At 39.6% G+C, this 20,000-nt stretch overlaps 2 protein-coding genes across 5 annotated transcripts in view; one reads left to right on the top strand and one right to left on the bottom strand.

The window, feature by feature from the left end:
* The window catches only part of LOC138049005 (uncharacterized), a 52,315-nt gene extending 36,054 nt beyond the window's left edge, over positions 1–16,261 (top strand). Inside the window, exon 5 of one of the 2 annotated variants that reach the window (XR_011132275.1) lies at positions 15,305–16,261. The gene's annotated coding sequence lies outside the window, so the exon portion shown is untranslated. Of the gene's footprint in view, positions 1–5,918; positions 6,351–15,304 lie in introns of those variants that run through there. The other variant, XR_011132276.1, reaches the window with a different exon arrangement.
* LOC138049003 (protein Wnt-10a-like) lies at positions 2,892–19,784 on the bottom strand. 3 transcript variants are annotated; one of them, XM_068895113.1, is made up of 5 exons: positions 19,425–19,784; positions 11,646–11,828; positions 11,280–11,548; positions 9,680–9,942; positions 2,892–4,469 (listed from the first exon to the last, which is right to left on the bottom strand). In XM_068895113.1, the coding sequence occupies exons 2-5, from the start codon at positions 11,720–11,722 to the stop codon at positions 3,951–3,953; spliced, it is 1,128 nt and encodes a 375-aa protein (XP_068751214.1). In that variant the 5' UTR covers positions 11,723–11,828; positions 19,425–19,784; the 3' UTR covers positions 2,892–3,950. The 3 variants fall into 3 exon arrangements, with proteins under 3 accessions (XP_068751214.1, XP_068751213.1, XP_068751212.1); XM_068895112.1 differs by lacking the exon at positions 19,425–19,784 and adding an exon at positions 18,709–19,020; XM_068895111.1 differs by lacking the exon at positions 19,425–19,784 and adding an exon at positions 16,337–16,678.
* Between the last annotated feature and the right edge of the window lie 216 nt (positions 19,785–20,000).

The following is a 20,000-nucleotide window of genomic DNA, read 5'->3' as shown; positions in this document are numbered from 1 at the left end:
TCTCGACACACTTGGAGGTATCTCACTTGCAGATAACGGAACTATTTTTAGGAGGCTCCTTACTTTTGTATTTCGAGAGGCATTAAAGAAGGCAAGAACGTTATTGTATGACTGCAATTTTTGCAACATGAATGATCTAAAAATGTTATTATTTGATTCCTGTTGTTATAAAATTGAACAGTATTAGTGTTTATTCGAGGTTATGACCTTAACTGTGAAGACCTTTCCGAGGTTTTGCCACATGGGATCCGCTCGGGTATGTCTCGGCTAACGGCACGAACTGATTATAACTATGTTATTTGCTAATGATGAATTCTTTGTAACTTCCATCTGTTTTAAAAGAAAACTGAGATAACGACAATCAGCCTTTGTTGGCTGATTTTATCGACGTTGAACTCCGGCCGAACCGACTTACCCTTACGGTCTCTAATCTCGTAACTGCAAATGAATAGACTTTTAAGCCTTCTCGGGTAAGGTTTATAAACCGCAGGCCGCGTTTAACGACCCTTGTTCATGAACCTCTTTAGGATGTTAAAAAGAACCCACACTGTTCTCAATGAGTGGACATGGACTTCCCGGTGATGTGGTCACCTTCTGAAAGGCACAATGTAAATGGAGCTTACTGTGAGGTTTGACCCTTTAAAAAGCCCTCCATAAACCTCTAAATTTCATGAGAGGTTTTAACCCTAACTACTGTGCATGCCAGAGGTTTTTTCTCTCTTAGAGCGACGGAACAGCGTCGCGACGGAACAGCGTCGCTCTTTTTGTAGCGAGAAAATTACCTCTGGAATCCAGGGTAAACCCTAACCCAATGGACTTTGAACTGGAACCACCACTGTAATCTCATTTTGGTTTGCAAGGACCTCGACTTTTTTTAAAAGGTTAATTTAGGGAGGGATGTGAAGGGGCACTCGAGAGGAGTCATTTTCTAGAATGTTGTTCATTGGCTTGCCTTCATGTCGGAAGTTTTCTGCAGGTTTTAGTATGAAAGAACGCGGTTTCACATTGGTGCAGAAAAGTTGCAACAGTTTTTTTTTTTACATAAACGATATATGTGGCTAATGGTCACTATACAACGTGATGTTGTCGTCTCCAGACTTTCTCCATGAAAGTCTTCAATTCCATTGATTTAACGCCTGTAAATTTTTTGCGCCGTGAACTGGATTTTGGTCAAGTGGCATTCAGTTGGAGATTTTTGTATCCCTGCCAGCAAGCGAAATCCCACAAGAACTCAGTGATCTGAAGTAAATAAGGAGTTTAATATCCGTCTTAAAGCTATTAGTAAAAGTGTTTGACGGTGTTGTTATTCAAAGTATGTTTCCATCAGTACATTACTGCACAAAAAATGAATATTCTTTAACTTCAGATACGACGACTTATTATATCTGTTTACGTCATAGACTCTCAGTGATACATGTTTTTCGCTATGTGACGAAGCCACGAGTTCACTAGTTATTTATTGTATAAACATATACTGAGATGAAAACCGAAAACTTTGGCTTTTTTAATTTTATAGTTGATGTGAGTAGTTTATCACCACATTACTAGAAAATGAATGAAGGAATTTTGGTGCATTAATAATTACGGTTAGACAAAATGTTGTCACGTAGCCCGTTTGAAGTCTCATTTGAAACAGGGTTAGAATGTCTGACCTAACTAAACCCCCCCCCCCCGGGGGGGGGGGGTACTCCCTTATAAGGGCTTAATGGGGACGTGCGGTCAGCCAGGGTATGTTTTTCGGGATTTTTGTCTTGAACAGGGTATCGAATTTATCATTTTTTGTCTTAATCAGGGTATCGATTTATCAATTTTTGTCGTAAGCTGGGTTAAATGTCTTAAACAGGATACCAAAAATCGGAATTCTGTCTTAAAATGGGTAGAAAAATCAGCGATATTTGTCTTAAACAGGGTCAGGGTATGAGGGGCCGCGCCGCACCTCCCCACCCAGGGATATATCGAGTACCCCCCCCCCCCCCCTTCCGGGCTCAAAACTCTGGACAGGCACGATTGACTTGACTGATCATGCATACCTTTCACGACGAAGGCTTCTGAAAATCCTTTTACCGTCTTGGCTTTTAAGCTTTGCTTTCAACCGGTAGTTTATCGCAGGGGGATTACTTAAAATAGTAGTAGTCATGCCAGCAAAAGCACGAACGTTTTGGAAAATTACCATCGAGAGCACATGATATTCGTGGCTGTTGTTGAGATACAGGTCCTTCAAGGTTGGCAAGTTTATTTTATTGTCTTTGACACAAGGTAGGCCGGCACTGTTCTATCATCAGTCTCTCCAGAGGGACGACTCTCGAACTTGGGCAAAAACGCCAATATTAACGGGTTTCCTTTCCGGTGGTGTAAATCGAACTCTGTTGTCTGGTCCGCATAAATTGAGGATCACCGTATAAAAAGGCGATGGAGCGATACAGGCTAAATATAGCAAAATGTAGCAAGAGATTGGAAGAAGTAAGAATCGCTATCATTGTCTCGGGATCTCTGATCCTGGAATAGTTTATACTCCAAGAGTGACTACATAGCTTTTTGTTTCATCTACTGCCTGAGGAAATTAGTCGGCACGGTACCTTGACCGTTCAGTATCATTCTTATTTCCGCGAGTCTGAATGTTTTATACCTACATTTGTATTCGAGAGGGATGACTGTAGGAACTCTTGGCCCAAAATACCAATTTTTAAGGTTCCCTTTCCGGGGGTGTAAATCGAACAGTGTGCTATCTGGACCACATAAATTCAGGATCGCTCTAACGAAGCAAAGGAGGCGGTTACAGGCTAAAGTCAAGGTTTGCAGAAAGGAGACTGGAAGAAGAATCAACGGTCATAGTCTCAACATCTCAACTGATCCTGGAATATTGTCTTATACTGCAAGAATGAGGACATGGATTTTTGCGTAGTCTGCTGCCAGAGGAATTTATTTGTCAAAGGAAAAAAACTCTTGAAAAGGGCTTAAGAAGGGATTAGTCATTTTGCTCTTCCAAAAATTCCATCGTTGGTTGCAAAAGTGATATCGTTGCATTTTTGCGCTAACACCAAACGATTTATACTCGCCAAGAGTGAACCTCTTGAGAACATTGCTTAAGGATTAATCTTTGAGCTTTTATGTTGAGGCCTTCCAAAAACTCCGCGGTAGGAAAAAAGGTACCAGAGGTTCAAAACCAACAAGTTAACCTTCTCGTGGTGTTTTTTGGTAGGTTTCTGTGCAGATAGAGCATTTCATTTGACCGGTGGTATTCAGGCACCGCTTTTCACCGAGACTGCAATACATCCTAGACCTCGACTGCGTCCAGATTTTTTGTTTCTACATTTGTTATATTTAGGTAATTTCAGAAGGAAATAAGATCAACCCAAAACAGCAATTCTTTCTTGGAAAGACAGAATGGATAAATTTTCAATAGGCCATTTCGGAAAATACCATAATACTCTTTGTTTGTCCCCTCCCCCCCCCCCCCTCAAATTTTACATAAGCATTGTTTTTGTGTTCTCTTGGGACCATTGTAAGTCCCAAGAGAAACTGGAAACAATGCTCATGCAAAATTTGGGGGGGGGGGGGGAACAAACAAAGAGTATTATGGTATTTTCTGAAGTGGCCTATTAAATTGTCGATTAGTCCGGCTTTCCGTCGCCCAAGATTTTCGTGCTAAAATGCAACGTGAAATGCCTGGTGACGTGGCCTCTAGGTTTCACTGATGTATCACTGAAGTTCATATTCTATGAGTAGCATGTACTGGGCTTTTCGCTGGACTCATCGATCTGTGATTTCATTGTACTGCTTATAACCATCGATTAAAAAAATACATTACATTACGTAACTCTTTCGTTGCGAACGCATGAATAGAAGTCTTCTATTTCCAGAAAGCTTTCACGTTCTTTGTCAACGATGTCTGTCTCCCATTCTGCATACCAAACAAGTTTAAAAACTTCCGTTGTCTTGTCGTGTCTTGTCTACTTACATACTGTCACCCACGCGCTCTCTGAGCACTCATCGCACAAAACGTAGCAGCACCAATTGAAATGGCAGCGACATCTGGATCTAATGGTTTTATGCACCGTATCGTATCCCCTATCGCAGCAAAGAGAGTGGCAATCGTCCTTTCCCAAAGAGTCGACCTTGCAGACTCTTTCTCTAGTTCCATGGATATTCAAAGACCGGTCTTCCCTGCAGTAGTTTGGTGAAGACTCGTAAAAGACCAAATCTCTGCGAAACTCGTCCCGGTGTATTGACTTTGTCTTTCGTTGAGAGGGTCGACTCTTACCCGGGTGCCGGTTTCCCCGTTTTCCCCGGTTTCCCCGGTTTCCTCGGTTTCTGTTGCTGACTCGAATTGTAGTAGCAAAGTCGTATTTTTCCTTGATCAGTGTTCCTACTTCATGAAATTGAGGAACAGTCTTCCAGCACGTTTGCAAACTGCATGAGCCTGATACGCCGATACACTTGCACTTGGTTTTCATAAGATCCAACACTGCCTGCAAAGAAATAAAAAAAAAAGGAAATTTTGCATCACCTGCAATCCGGCCTTTTGTGACTCGATGCAGATATGCCCAGAAATGCACGTGGTTAGACGCAGGCGGATTTTGGTGAGCGCTAGGAATGATCCCCTTCCTCTTCGTCCCAGCGTAAACATCACTCGTGTTAAATGCTAGGAATTAACAGGGCACGTGTTGGATATCAAAATAGGGCCTGCATCGAATATATTTGTATTTTTCGGTGCACATAAGTGAACTGGCAATCAGATTTTAAATTCCCCTGTGATTTTCCTATAGGGCGCTTTCGATTGACCGTATTCCGGAATAGGAATACATGGAATAGAAGTTAGAAATCCTTCGTTTTTACGGAGATTCACATTAAGATTATCAAACACTGGCTAAAATGCTATTTTAAACATATCCTTATTATCCTTGTTGCTTCAAAAGCGCCAGACATACCGTTTTAAATCATCACTCCACGTATTCTTATTCCGGAATAGGGTCATGCAATCGAACGCACCCTTTAGATGCATCACTGTCTGCTGAAAAGCAATTGGAGTCAGGGATTTTCGTACAGTGGAACCTCGATTTATCGAAGTCGCTGGGGACCGGCCAATATTGTTCGTTAAATCGAGGGTTCGTTATATCGAAAACCTCGATGTAACGAACTTGAGGTGAAACGAATAAACTGTTCGTTATATCGAGGTCATAGTTAATGATGATAACCCACACGACACCAATGCTGTTGCCGTTAAACGGATTCAAGATCAAGGAGGGACGTTGCAGATCGTGGGTCATGTGCCATTGACACTGTCACGTGTATTTCACTTGTTTTTAAAACACGGAGGACAAATCTCAGTGGAAGTGACTGGCAAAAGGAGAAACAAGGGCATTGGAATAGAATTTCCGGCTACGTATTCAATGTATTACAAGAAGCCTTCGAAAGTGAAGAAGTTAATAGAACTAATAAGAGACAAAGAAGATAGAGCGGAAGTTAGTTTATGTCTATGACATATAATAAGCCGTTGACTGAAAGGTTGCTGTCTCTTTATAATTACCAGATGACTGTTGATCTGTTCAGCGTTTATCATCTGTCGCGTGTTGACATTGTAATTCGTTATATAGAGGTAGATTTTACGTTTGGGCTTCCAGATTATGTTCGTTATATCGAAGAATTCGTTACAACGAGGTTCGTTATATCGAGGTTCTATTCCATACCTCTTACTGTAACTTTGGCCGGGACATAGAATATCGTTCGTTATATCGAGGACTTCGTTAAATAGAGGTTCGTTAAATCGATGTTCCACTGTATATTGTTCGCAGTATTGCCCAAGTGAAAGTTTTACAGGTGGATGTATCGAGGTTTCATTTTGAGTGAAAAGCTTGACATCATAGAACAGTGTCTTGGTGTTTTCCTTAAAATTGACCCTGTGATGTTTTTCCATGCAGGTAGTTTCAGCCTCGGACATTGAGATTGTACTGATTCAAGTCCGTGTGGAACCTTGATGATACTATTGGCCCAGTATTGGCCCAGTAACTGTCTTTAGGTGGATTTACGTCCTGAAAACGGAATCACATCAATGAAAACAGACAATATTTTATATATTTTTTCGGGAATTGCTAGTGGCATTAGCTCTGTGGTAGTTATTCAGGTGTATAGTGCCAGCTCATTTGCGTTCTTATTAGAAATCGATATTTCTCCTTTGCTCAGACTGACAACAAGTCTGAGATACCCTATCAACATGCTTTGATTTATGAACTATGGAAAACCTTGAGAAATAGAAAAATCCACTGAAGACGTTTTGACTTGCGCGAGACGTCTCTCATTTCCTTCCGAACACATTTTTATCATTAAATGGAAATTCAATTTTCGAACTTCAATTTTTAAGTCTGTATTTCGACAAAAAGAGATTAGCATATTTAATTTTTTTCACTTTTCGTTCATCAAAATATCAGAATTAAATTGTAAATAAGTTGAGAATAGGAATATAATTCGTTTGTGAAAGTTTACTACGTTGAACGTTTCACTAAATGTGTTTATAAAAAAATTAGGATAGTACGCACACTCTCATTGGTCAACAGCTGTTTTAGATGATAATTCTCCCAACTCCCCCGAGTGTTTAAATGAGGCTATGGAAACACGGAAAACGTCCTCTATTGCTTTAGGACGGTGCCTACTATTGTTAATGCGCATACGTTCTGCGCATCTCGGATTTCCTATCAGTGATGCTTACTAATACAGGGATATTTTTGCGCGGTTTAAAACTATCCGGAGAAAGTAGATCTTAGTAACTACTCTTGGTATCCAAAAAGAAAATTGGGGGTAACCATGCCTTTTTCAGAGATAATTAAGCTTCAATTTGAGAAAGAACGCCATACATTGCTGTGTATTTTAAAGCTTTTGACAAATATTATTTATGAATTATGTGTGAAAAATGCGTGGTTACCCCCAATTTTCTTTTTGGATTTCAGTAACACTTGTTAAGATCTCCATTTCCTGCATAATCACATACCGGGGCAAAAATATCTTTAATTAGAAGGCACCGTCCTTAAACAATAGTTAAGAACGTGCGTCCACACTTTTTGTCAATCCATTGAACCACTTACGGGAAATTGTTTGTGAAACATTAATCCATAGTATAAAGGAAGCACAACTCGTTATAAGTGTGAAAGCGGGGAGTTAATTTCTTTCTTCCTGGTTATCGTTGGGATCAGTTTTAAAGGTTTTTTTCCTTTTTTATTCTGACAAATTCCTAAGCGGTAGGTTGGCAGTAGAAAGTACCACTCAAAGACTTCCAAATAATTTTCGTGACTTCTTTTTCTAATACAATGTAATGGTTTTCTTGGAGAGATTTGTCAGCACACTACGTCTAACCTCTAGCTATCTGTTGTTCATAAATTTGCAAGGCGTTCGCGGGAAATTGATCTGATATTTCTCCAAAAAAGCACATTTGAAGGTCTCGTCACTTCGAAGTCTTTTAAGGGCGTGCCAAATTCAGTGACAAACACACTGTTCTGATGATGATATAGATATTTCCTCATCTTTGCGAGTCTATTCGTTAGTTCTTTGTCTATTCCCCCAGGCCTGAATTGTTGCTTTTAAATCCTGTTTAAATGGGCACTGTCACGATAGTTTAAGCGATTCATATTAAAATTGGATAACATCCGTAACATACCACTTAAGATATTTAAGCGGCCTATCTATGCTATTGTTTCTTTCGATTTTTATTAACGTCTAACCTTGAAACAAAACACACACACACTAGCCAATTTTCGTAATTTTAAATCCATCCGCATTTTCTCCATCCGTAGTTGTTGGCGACGAAAATGATACCTTGAACGCTTAATTATGGTTCTTCGTAAAGAATTTATAATCATTGTTTGGCCTCTGTTTGAATCTCTTAAGATTAAAATCACTAAAACAGAGAAAAAAATGAGTTAAATTTACCGTTGAAAATTAAACACAATAGCGACTAAAAGTTTTGATGACAAACCAAGTCCTAAATCGCGTCCATAAAACGCTGATGGAAAATATTTCATAGTCTGACAGTGATATTCAATCACTTGTGAGTAGATCTAACAGATACAACCATTTCTTGGCACAAACATCGGGTTACCGTCTGTGCAACGTGGAGATCTCCTGCTCTTTGTGACTGACAAAGTAACCCAGCGACTCTCTCTTTCTCTCTCTGACTTTTAATCCTAAAAGTTACTAGGAAAAGAAGTGTCATTTGTGATATTTTATTCCTTCGTTATTCTAAACCGCCCTAAGTCAAGACATAGTTTGAAATATCACCGTGCTGCAATATGCGGTGTACTGAATGGCCGACGTTAAACTAATTGAGAGGTTGGTCCTTCTCTTGGCCAAAACAACTGTTTTGGTGCTGATTGGATTTTCAAATGTTTCTTTCTCTATTTACTTCTTTAGTACGTACAAGTTTTAACGATTACCCTTGGACTGAAACATGTTTGTGAATTTTTGTGACAGCAAGCTTTTCAGGAGATCATTTCTCAAGAAGCTTGAGGCATAACGATTTGAGTATGTGATCGGTTGTGTGTCAGATTTTTGGTTTTTTTTCTGGTTCCACAATGTATCTGGTTCTCATTACGTTGAATGCCGCTATATATTTAGGAAGATGCCCTTTTGAACCTCATCAATACAGATAGCATATGAGAATATTCCATGGCCTTTTGTTATGCAAGGATCTTTAAAACAGCAATTAAGCGAATTGAGACCGAACCCAGCAGGAGAGTCCATCTCCCACTGTTTCATGCCGTCTCTATTAAGTTAGCTAATTAGTTTTTTTCACTTTCAATAGTTCATTTATCCAAGTACAATTTTTAAAAATAAACAGCAATTATGTGGACTGAGAGGAAACCAGCAGGAGTACTCACGTCGCACTGCCTTCTCTATTAAATTACCTAATTAGTTATTCAATTTTCTATAGTATCGTTAAAATGTAAAAATAAACTTCCTTTTTATACCTCTGGGTATAAACCACACAGGAAATCAAACCCTCTCGAAAGCTTAAGGATTTAAAGTTAACTTTTTGAGAAAGGGATCATAATACTTGTCAATTTGGGGAATCAAAGGAGAAGTCAAACGTCTTGTTTCTAGAAAGACATGTGGAAAGAATGGACATTTTCCTAACAGGAAATGACTTATTTTGATAGCAAAGGGAACAACGTGCGATTTAATACCAAACAAACGAAAGTTCGAGAGTAAAGTATCGAGTTTGTTAGTAAATGATAATATCAAAGGATAAGTTTTATGTCAGCAGTTCTCCTGACAAGAGTTAATCAAACGCTTTCCTTTCAAAAGGAGGATTAAGCACTTCAGTACTTGATTAATATTGGCATAGTTACGACTCCAGTTGCAAAAGGTTTCAGTTTCTCACGCAAAGGGGAAAAATCCAATTAACTCTTAGCACGTGTGCGGACGGGAAAATTTCCAAACAATCGGATAAGGGAAGTGAAAAGTGCTAAAAGGGTTGGATAATAAACACGTTTTCAATTTGTATTAATTCTTGAAAAAGTTTGCTTGATCACGCGACGAATGGCTTCGGGCAATCCAAATTCCGTGCAGGGTGGAATTTGTAGGTGACCGGGTCATGACATTGAGACAACAATTTACGGCAAGTTTCTCCCTTGTGTACAACCTAATCAATGCTCGATTTATCGGGGCTAAATATCAACTGATACTAACTTACCAGACGCCCAGCCTTGTTATTGTGTAGATTCATTCGTGATTTGATGTCTGTGCTCTTTTCCCTTGAGTCCATGAATTGCGCTGCAAAGTCAGAGGCATAGATAGCGTTGTCACTACATCCTCCCCAACTCCATCCTCTGCCTTCGCCTCGAATGGTGTCGTCACATCCACAGCTTGCAAGTTTCCCCATGCTGCATGAAGTTGCAATGGCTTGCGTCATTCCAGCCGAAATAATGGCATAGGCGAAAGCGGTCTCTTTAAATCCTGCAATTTGCAACGACACTCAAAGTTCGCGATATTTCAATACAACATCTGATCACTATCAAAGATAAGCCCCCAAAAGGTTTCGGAAACAGAAACCTGTGAAGATCTCGCTTTAGATTAACTCTGAAAGTAGAGGGGCCAGGAACCTTTTTTAGGGGCGTGGAAAATGAAAATGCAAATTGTCTCAGAGATAGGGCTGGATCGGCAACATTGAAAAATGTTCCATCGACGTCATTTGTTGTTCCGATGAAACTAAAAGGGAGTTTTCAGTCGACGTGCTCCCTAAGGACTCGAGGAATCGCGCTCTAGTCAAAATAGAGGGCTTAATAAAACATTTTCAAAGTGTGTGTTCGGACCATAGTGGGATCAATTAACTCATTTATACGTGACATAGTCAGAGCTGAAACAGGTCGTTTTCACGTAATATCTCTGGCCGTTTTAAGCGTCATTAGGATACCAAATGCTGCGAGCAGGTGCCTTTAGGGACTTAATCTATAGCCCATTTAATCCCACATTTTATTCACGTCTTTGAAAAGCCACACTGTCCGTCATTTTGCCACAGGAAGACAAGCCAGTATCTTTCTCGGTCAAAACGTTTGGTTTAATTTAGGTCCCTGGTCATGTTCCGTGTCTTCCTGAAAAACTATTGTAGCATGTGAAAGAATAAGAACTCATCAGAGAAGAACCATGTCCTGTTCGTCCATTTTCCTTTTAAGAGAGTAAATCAAACACTTCAAGAGTTCTAAGCTTTCAAATGAAATTCCTCGATAAGCTACAAATCTTTATCTTACTGGGATCATATCAGATGAGATGGAATTGAGGCAAAGGCCGACCGTTAATGCACGGGCTACAGCTCAGCTTGGAATTAATCTTCTTACGTCCAGGGTCGTTTCTACAGCTGTGTTTACATTTATGAGGGTCTTAAGATTGTTCCAACAGACAATTTCAGTATGGCGGACGAAGGAGCGGAGTATTAATAAACCACGCATTCTATTTCCAGCGTGACTTATTTGCGTTCCATTTTAAGCACAGGAGGTTGATTGTTTTATTTACGACGGTATTTGCTCAGAAACATAACTGCCGTGACTCACAACGCTACTGCAGTAAGAAAAAGAGGATAGAGGTATAACACGAGATTAACACTAGTTCAACATAAAGTTCAGATGAAAAGACTGAGCTCTGGAGGTCCATCATTACATAATGATGTTGACTTATGTTGTTGCCAAAATGTTTGCTCGACAAGCTAACATTTATTATATTCCCTTACCTCTTACCCCAAAGGACCTTGAAGAGCACACAAGTTTAAAGCAATAGTCTATGCGTTTAAACCGACTAACCTCGTGCTAACAAAGGACTTGTCAAGGGATTGCTGTTTTTGGTTTCCAATGCCGAACAATTCCAACGATGGTACCTAAATTGCTGCTGGCATTCATGAACCGCCATTTGAGCTCCCTGTAGTGCGCTGGCAACTACATCAGCGTTTGTTTTGCAAAGCTCAAGTTGTTCCTTATGTAGCGACGGTGTATTCTTGCACACAGTGTTCAGGTTAAGTATGGGGTCCACTTCTATGGGTAGTCCTGAGGTGACGATGTCGTACCCTGAAAATCTGACAAACCGATGTTGAGCTAGAGTGTTTCTTAAATCTCACTAAAACGTCCGGAACCAAAGGGCTAATATTTTAAGAAACAATTAAACAAATCTACCTAGTATCGCTCGATAGTACTTGCAGACACATCAAAACACAACCCAAAGCTGTTCTTGTTTGAAGAGGGAAATTCATGATGCACAGGTTTTTTTCAGCAGACCAAAGCCGCTATATTCGTCGTTAGTTGTTCACCAAATTAGTATGAGATCACCTCTGGAACTTCAGCTGCCTTAGTTCACCGCTGAGGATGAAACAAATGAACGGTACGTTACTGACACAACGTCGTCTCTATTAAAGAGTGATACATCAAAGGCTTGTATTTTTTGTAGCTGTGCGGATAATCAGCGTATCATCTGCGTTTGGAGCAATCGGAAATCCATCAGCATTCATTTCGCTAAGCTATGACAGCTAATCGCTGCTTCGGTATGTCTAACTTGGGATGTTTTCGCGCGACGACAGACAGGCACGACATATGCCTAATTAAATTACATCATGGTGGAAGGATTTAGGTATTGCTTGGGATTAAACTCGCGAACTGGTCTCCATGGACCCCGCAAACGTTCTAGAAGATTTGATCGGAAAATTAGAAAATCCATGACGAAATCCTAAAACTAACAAATTTGAAGGGTCAACATATACACAGACGTAAAGAAAACAGGTCTAAGTTAAGAAAATACGTTGCAAGACTCCCCGGGTTGTTTTCCGGGGGGGACCCTGGTGAAGTAAATAAAATTTCCTGTTCCCTGTTTATGGCGCGCAAGAGGAATCCGTTTCAGAAGTGACCAAGCATTGCAACTCCGGTCGGTGAAATTATTTTGTTTTGAAACTGTGCTACACTTTATTTCCCGGGCAGCTGATTTTAAAATGGTGCTAGAGATTAGTATCCTTACCAATGGATAGGAAGAATGGGTAGACAAAAAAACTTTAGATAGTTCGTATAGATTTGTTGAACACTGATAGTTTGAAGCTAGGAAAACATTTTATAAAATGCATCTTATTAAGAGCACTTTTGAGCACAGACTGCCAAAATCTTTGAATCAGCTCTTTGCTTCCAAATGTTCAAAAGACATTTTAAACGAAGCTAATCGTTCAGTGAAAACTCATCCTTGCAGTGCCACTTCCTCTCCACCCCTTCTTTAAAGGTCATATTTGGACAACTGTCGATAAGATACCAAGAGAGGGTCCGGTCTCAGTGAATATCTTCGTTAAAAATATAAATTGGTTGACTCGATAATAGAAGTATAAAAGTGGAGCAACCGTTTGGCATACTGGTAATTTGGGGAACGGTGTTTATTGGTGGTTTCCATAATTATTTCAAGCAAACACAGGTGGGGAGATAAGGTTCCGATTCATGTAAGATAAAAGCAAACCGGTAAATTATGCAAGTATTCCTTACACGCCTTAGAGAAAAAAATATACGCTCTCTCGTAAATGAATCCTTCGCATTCCGACGTTCAATTGAATTAGCCTCAGCAGTTAAATGTGAGGTCTTAAGGTGGAACGAAACCCCCAAAATTGCGTAAGAAACAGCCAAGTGCATATGCACCAAACAGTGTTTTTGTGGTTTACTCTTGAAACCTTAATGGTACTGTTAGTACCAGCATGTAAAAACCTATGATTTCCAGGTTCAGGCAGCTGAAGGTCGAAATGTTCTTAAAATCATGTTTTAAATTTGTTTCAGAAATACTATAGATGGCTTTCACATGACGTCACAGCAGCCATGTTGGTGCACAGAACAATAGAGTAAAAAGTCTTTTGGGAATTTACTCTATTATAATGCAAAACATGAGCCATAATTTACTGTTCTCTACTGTACTCGCACAAATACCGTAATATACCTCTTTTACACCCCCCCACCCCCTCCCCCCCAAAAAAAATTCCTTAGGCATTGTTTTTCATTTTTCTTGGGACATCTTCATGTCCCAGGAGAAATGGCAAACAATAATTATGAAACATTTTGGAGGGTAAAAGAGGTGTATTATGGGATTTGTGCGAGTCGAGAATTGTTTTGTGCACCAACATGGCTGTCACATCACGTGTTTGAATTCTATTTACACATTATACATTACTAGAGGTTTAATTACCATACAATCTTTTCAGTATGACTTACACGAAAAAATACTGTTAATAATATAAGTGAACATTATTAACAAATAGAATTCAACTCAAGTTGTTAAGTTTTAGACCAGCAGCCCCTCCCCTACTCCTGCAATTATTGAATGGTCGTCAATACTGTAATGTACACTGTAGTAAACATTAATAACAACCTAATCCCCTTCAACCCAAAAAAATTACTATCCAGGCAACTGTCAGCAAAATGGGATCAACTCACGTTATATGTTCAATCCCGGAACGCAAATGCCAGAAATACACTTTTTGCGTCTTTCTCTTAAAACGTGAAGTTCACGCCCCAGTTGTTCAAACGATGGATATGGCTATCCACCGGATAAATCGCTATCCGTTGGATAATGCAATTGGCTAGTTTCGAATTGTGCAGCAAGAAAAGAACAGAGTTGAAGTTCAGGAGATAATTAGCATTTTTTGTTTTGTTTTGTTTTGTTCTTTTGTTGCTTATTGGTTTCCCTATGGTTTATCCACTGGATAGTGATGTATCCGGCGGATAGCCCTATTCATCTTTTGTACAACTGGGGCTTGACCTTTACGTTTATATAAGACGCAAGAAGTGTATTTCTGGCATTTGCGTAACGGGACTGAACTTCAGAGTATTTGAAATGATTTTAATTCTTGAGGGTGGTGCAGAAACGTTTTCTGACTAGGCTTTTAGTTCAGCAAAAATTTTCTGCTTAGACTTTGAGAGCATCATTGTTCTTCCTTTTGTCAAGTAGTCCAATATAGGTGATGAATTCCAGAAAAGAAGAATTGGCACTAAGAGATAGTATTAAACAATGAAAGACTAGGAAGCGTTCAGATTGGAGTTATGTGAGCATTCTTTCTTATAAAACCGCAACGACCGAATTAATCAGGAGCCTGGCTCAACAATAGATTTGGATTAATCACCTCCTTTAGATTAATCTATCAAAATAAGATTATAATTTATAATTCTATAATCCTGTTATCCTATGAATACAACTAACGAAAATATTTAATTGCTAATTTTGTCCGCTACATTCCTACAAATTAACATTGATAGTCACCCTCCTCATTATCAACGGTGCATTATTGTATAAATGTAATATTCACTGTCGTGCTTCGCAGGGGACTTTGTCTCCCTTTTTGGCAGGGTATTTAACTTAATTATACTTCATATCCATTCATATTACCGCCAGAATAAAAGCATTTCAATAACTAAGGCGGTGTGGACACTTGTTAAAGAGTTATCGAAAATTCTGTTCTTTTATAATGAGCGGAGTCACATGTATCGTTGACCACTACCTCAGTATTGGTTCTTGTTGCTCTCCTCCAACGTAAAAATGCAAATCGACTATCACTGAAACCAGAGCCAATTGGATAATAAGGCTGACCAAGGGTTGGTTCCTTTCACACCTTGTTATTCACAGTTATTATGAATGTAGCGGAAACAAAATTTCCGTATTTTTTATTCCGCAAAAAAAATATGTGAAAACAAAAATGATAGACATGGGACAGATATCCTCAGTGTCAGTGGTCAGAAAATAATATTGATTGAGACAATTTCTAAACAGATCAATTTCAGGTCATGTGACTTCCAACGAGCGAATTTTTTTTATTGTCTTGCAGAGGGTGGGGCAGTCCCTGGAAGAAACTGGGTTACAGGCAATTGCAAATGGCGAGATGTGCAGAGGAGACAACTTAATATGGATGGGACAGCATCGTCTTGAGAGTACGGATGAAGGAGACACCTTCAGAGCCGAACTCAACGGTGGATGTGAGTCAAGGACTAGATCGGGTATTAGGTTGTTAAATATTTGCATCATCAATTGAATTTGCTCCGTTTACTGTGTGAAAAGGGTCAAAGTAAAACATTTTCCGAAGCTGCTCGGAAGAGGCACACAGAAAAAAAAAATAACATGCAAAGCGGATCACTTCTAAAGGAAGGGGATGTGACTGGTGGAAGAAAATGAGTTTATTTACATGAACCTGGAAGAACTTCCTCAAAATGAAGAGTGTCTTTTAAATAACGACTCAGAGTAGTTGTGATACTTCCCTACCGATTTCTTGGCGAAATTTCATCGACGTTCCCCTCGGAAAAAGTCATATCCCGGCGTGGTTCCAATATGACTTTAACAGCCTCTCTATCGTAATCCGACCTCTTTTGGGAACTAGAACGTGCTAACAGTTGAGTGGTAGAGCTGCGTAAAGGGCAATATATTTACGATCATAAGTTTGTGGTCCGGTCCGTTTTAAGACTGTATTTTTAGGCTACTTTGCAACTGCTGCAGTGATTGACTTTCATATATTTTCCATGATACTTCTCTGCCGTCCGATGGAGAACATCTTCGATATTACGATGAACGGAAACCAGGAAGGAGGACAAAGGGTGCGTTCGATTGACCCTATTCAGGAATGAGAATAGGTGGAGTGGTGATTTAAAACGGTATGTCTGGCGTTTTGAAGCAACAAGGATAATAAAGATATGTTTATGTTTGACAATTTTAATGTGAATCTTCGTGAAAACGAAATATTTTTAACTTCTATTCCATGTATTCCTTTTCCGGAATACGGTCAATCGAACGCACCCTAAGTAAAAAGATGGTGTTATGTTTCGGGTGGCACATTACAAAGCCGTTACCTACTGTACAAAACTCCTACCTTGCGCCGATTCGTGTTCGGAGAAGACCAAAGGTGGCGTTTTTCCGCAGCGAGACTGAAATCTCTAAAAACTTGAAGATATTTTATAGCGAAAATCAAAAAGATTTTTGGCAACCAATCATTTTTAAGACTGGGCTATTGACACGCAATTTTGGGCGATTTCATACCTCATCTTTCCACAATGGGCACTTGAGACTGGAAAAACAAACGTGCAAGCACTTCATTAGAAAACACGTGCGCTCAGCGGTCAGCGGATTAATAGCTTAGCATACGAAGTACGTTTGATATCACGCTTCATTTCATTCAGTGTGAAACAGCGCACACTTGAATGAGTTCAAACAAAGACCTATAATTTGTTCCAGAGCTGAGAGTGAAGTGAACGATTTTCAGATTTTTGGTGCAATTTACCATATTTCATAGAGAATCCGAGCATGTAGCGACCACAAGCCTTTAGCTTTGATTTTCATCGTGTTTAAATAAAGGTCATCTATCTATCAAGTGACCGGCCATCGGAAAACCTTGGTGGTGAGAGACCTCGCCTTTCCACTAATGTTCCTCAGGTTCAGTTTGCCTCTGCGTCTCAGTTCTGTCGCAGTTTCCGCTCTCCCTAAAAACAACATTCCATTTTTACTCGATTTGATTTCTAGTCCCTCATATCGTAGCTGCTCCCCTCAGCTTGACAGGCCTTTTTAATGCGTGCTTGGGCTCCTCATTGATGTGAATAGTATCAATGGCCTTAGATTTAAGTAAGTAATCCGCTTTGTTTATAATCTCTCTCTGGGAAGAGAACTGATCAGCTTCATTAAGAAAAAGGATACTTGTGGATCAATACTTACAACAATTATGCTCAGCCCATAGAAACGGTAATCCGGAAAACGGATATTCAACAAATCCTAAGACTGACACCGGCCTTAAACTCCACCGGTAAGTTTTTCCAACTGGCCTGAAGGAAGTTAAGCTATATACACCTTGAAAATTCATATACCACACGCATTTGTCTCTCTATTAACAATACGCTGCCAATTCGTTATTCTCAAACCTCTGGTTCATTCTCTTCCTTTACACGCTTTCTTTACAATTTGTATCTTTTATCAAAGAATTTCTTTATTCCATTCTTAGTTGTTAAGATTTTTACAACCATCAGTCCAAAGTTCTGAGGTTTGTTTGCACGCGGTCAGTACTTGGGGAAGTGGATAGAAATCGCCCATTCTTATGCGGCAAGGCAATGAGGTTTATCATCAGTTGAAAATTATGCACGTATAAAAAGTCTCGTTTTAAGTAGCTATACCCGAAAAAAACGAATTAATTTATGAGCTGTAGACGGAAATGATTGAAAATGCGTGAGAAAGAACGTATTCCTAACTTAAACAGTTATTTCACAAAGTGGAGCATTGTTCAAAAACACAACTTCAAGCCTGTAAACGAAGATGGCCGGTTCGACGACTTGCGACTGAATACAACTATTTAAGGGCGAAAGTTTTTGAACGAGAAGAGGCCGACAATTTAATTTCGATTCACGCGGATGCTACGCCGTTCCTTTACTCTTGAGGAAAACTCACTGAAATTTATATTGTGGAAATCAATCTGCACTGAATTTGAGGTTTCGAGTGCCTCTAGGCTGGAATTAAGATCTATAACTTTGAATCGGTTTCCTTTGGCATAGCTTTTGTTAAAGTTAACAAAAACACTTTAAAACACTAGGTGGCAAACAAAGCAAACACAAATCCTTCACGTCCAAAAGAACTTGTTAATGAGGCAACGGATTATATACTATCATGTGTGCTTTTTTGTCGAGTTATTTTTCTAAACAGTGCGCACGTTTAGGAGCTTTTCGATGGCCCATCGCGGGATTATGCTTACTTCTCTAGTCTTAAGCTCCTTTGTCTATTGGAGTGGCATTTCGATTACATACCAGAACTTAGGCACGAAATACTTGCAGGGAAAAGTAGTTAAGGCATTATAAAACTGATTTCCGATCTAGATGAAGAAACAAATATATAATTAGTCTGCGGGAAGAGGAACTGTACAGATCACTATTAAGAATAAAGCAAGGAACTTTGCAGTGTTTTCAACCGGGCCCCAGCTGTTCAAAAGGTGGATTACGCTATCCATCGGATAAGTTACTATCCATTGGATAGCGCAATTGGTTTCACTATTCCTCATCCACTGGACAGTGTTGGGAGCTGCTGATCAATAAATCATTTTCCTTGCTTCATTTAACTTGGCCACGTCTAATCTCAACGAAGAACCGACATCTACCCAGGACTGTGAATTTATCCTCTTAACTCGTTTCTTTACAGTTAAGTGATCTTTGAAGTACTGGCCGACCCTCCACTGTATAGATAATATGATTTTGCACGGCCAAAACTCACCTATATCACAAAACCTCCATGAAATGTCAATGGTGTTTGCTATTTATGACTTTCGAAGAGTTTTACGTTGATCCTGCTCTTGTCTTTTATGAAGAAGTTTAGATAATGAAAGTCGTGACCTTTTAATAGTCTATGGGCAACTGATCAGGAATCGTTTGAGAACTGAATCTACGCGACCCGGTCGGCAACCAAATTTCGTTCGGTTAACTGAAGTTGGGTATTTAGTTTAAACTTCAAGTCGTCATTGACCTCGTGGCTCAACCATTCCGTACATAATCAGGAAATGGCGCTCATGAAACCCTCGCGACCCATTTAAATGAGGTCCAGTGCATGCATTATCCGATCTCTCTCCGGTTTTCTACTCGGACTTTGGCTTGCATGGTTCCTTTTGGTAGTAAAGAGCTCTGGCGCTGACATGCCTCAAATTTTCATCTACCTTGAATGATAATTCAAATGAAGCTATGATCCTCGCAGTTATGAACGCAATTTTAGCAATTGCGTGGAGAAGCCTGAAAAATTCAGGACGAGCCCTTCAACGGGGTCCTGAATTTTTCAGGCCTCTCCACGCATTTGCTAAAATTGCGTTCATAACTGCGAGGGATCATAGCTCTATTTGATTTCATATCCGCAGTTCAATATATCATTTCATGGTTAATGATAACTGTTGGAGAGGCAGACACTTGATTCATATCTTTACACCGCAGTAAGTCAGTTACCTGTGGTTTTCATCAAAACGTTTGAAGAATGGCACTCCGGTCATGGGTTGGAGTCCTGTTCTTGTTTGGATTTATTTCAGCATTTCTTTGCTACTGCTCAAGTTGCTCTGCACGTGCGTGTTTCATTTTTGTCCATTCCTTTGCCGTTGTCAGCAAAACAACAACGTGAAATAGCCAGATTTGAGGTTTTATGAAGGACGCCAGCACTCGAGGATATATTTTCGAAATTTTCATTTTGCGCCGTTCCAATCAGTGTCATGTTTGAACTACCACACCCTTGTCATATTAAAAAGTCACGAAGTGATTACAATGACGGAATTTATATTTTGAGATGACGCTCTCCTTGCCGTCGCTGTCGCCGTTGCTTAACTTCCCCACTGATTGATCACATCCCCATTCAGTTGCAAATGTATGAAATTTCGTGGAGTCTCTATTATTTTAGTCGGGTACTATTGTCATTTTAATTTCAAAATGGTGATCTCCTTCCATTCCATGGATGTTTGGCAACATTCAACACTCCTTTCCCCATAAAATAATGCCCTGTATATCTTCCGATCTCACTCAATGATTTCACTT

The sequence above is a fragment of the Montipora capricornis genome, chromosome 5 (assembly GCF_036669925.1).
Source record: "Montipora capricornis isolate CH-2021 chromosome 5, ASM3666992v2, whole genome shotgun sequence".
Taxonomy (NCBI): Eukaryota; Metazoa; Cnidaria; class Anthozoa; order Scleractinia; family Acroporidae; genus Montipora; species Montipora capricornis.
This window is presented reverse-complemented; position numbering and strand designations above follow the sequence as displayed.

Coding starts and splice junctions, on each gene's coding strand:
- LOC138049003 (XM_068895113.1), bottom strand. CDS start 11,722: ATGAATTTCCCTCTTCAAACAAGAACAGCTTTGGGTTGTGTTTTGATG. Junction 9,943..11,279: donor AAGTCCTTTGTTAGCACGAG/GTTAGTCGGTTT, acceptor TGCAAATTGCAG/GATTTAAAGAGACCGCTTTC. Junction 4,470..9,679: donor ATAACAAGGCTGGGCGTCTG/GTAAGTTAGTAT, acceptor ATTTCTTTGCAG/GCAGTGTTGGATCTTATGAA.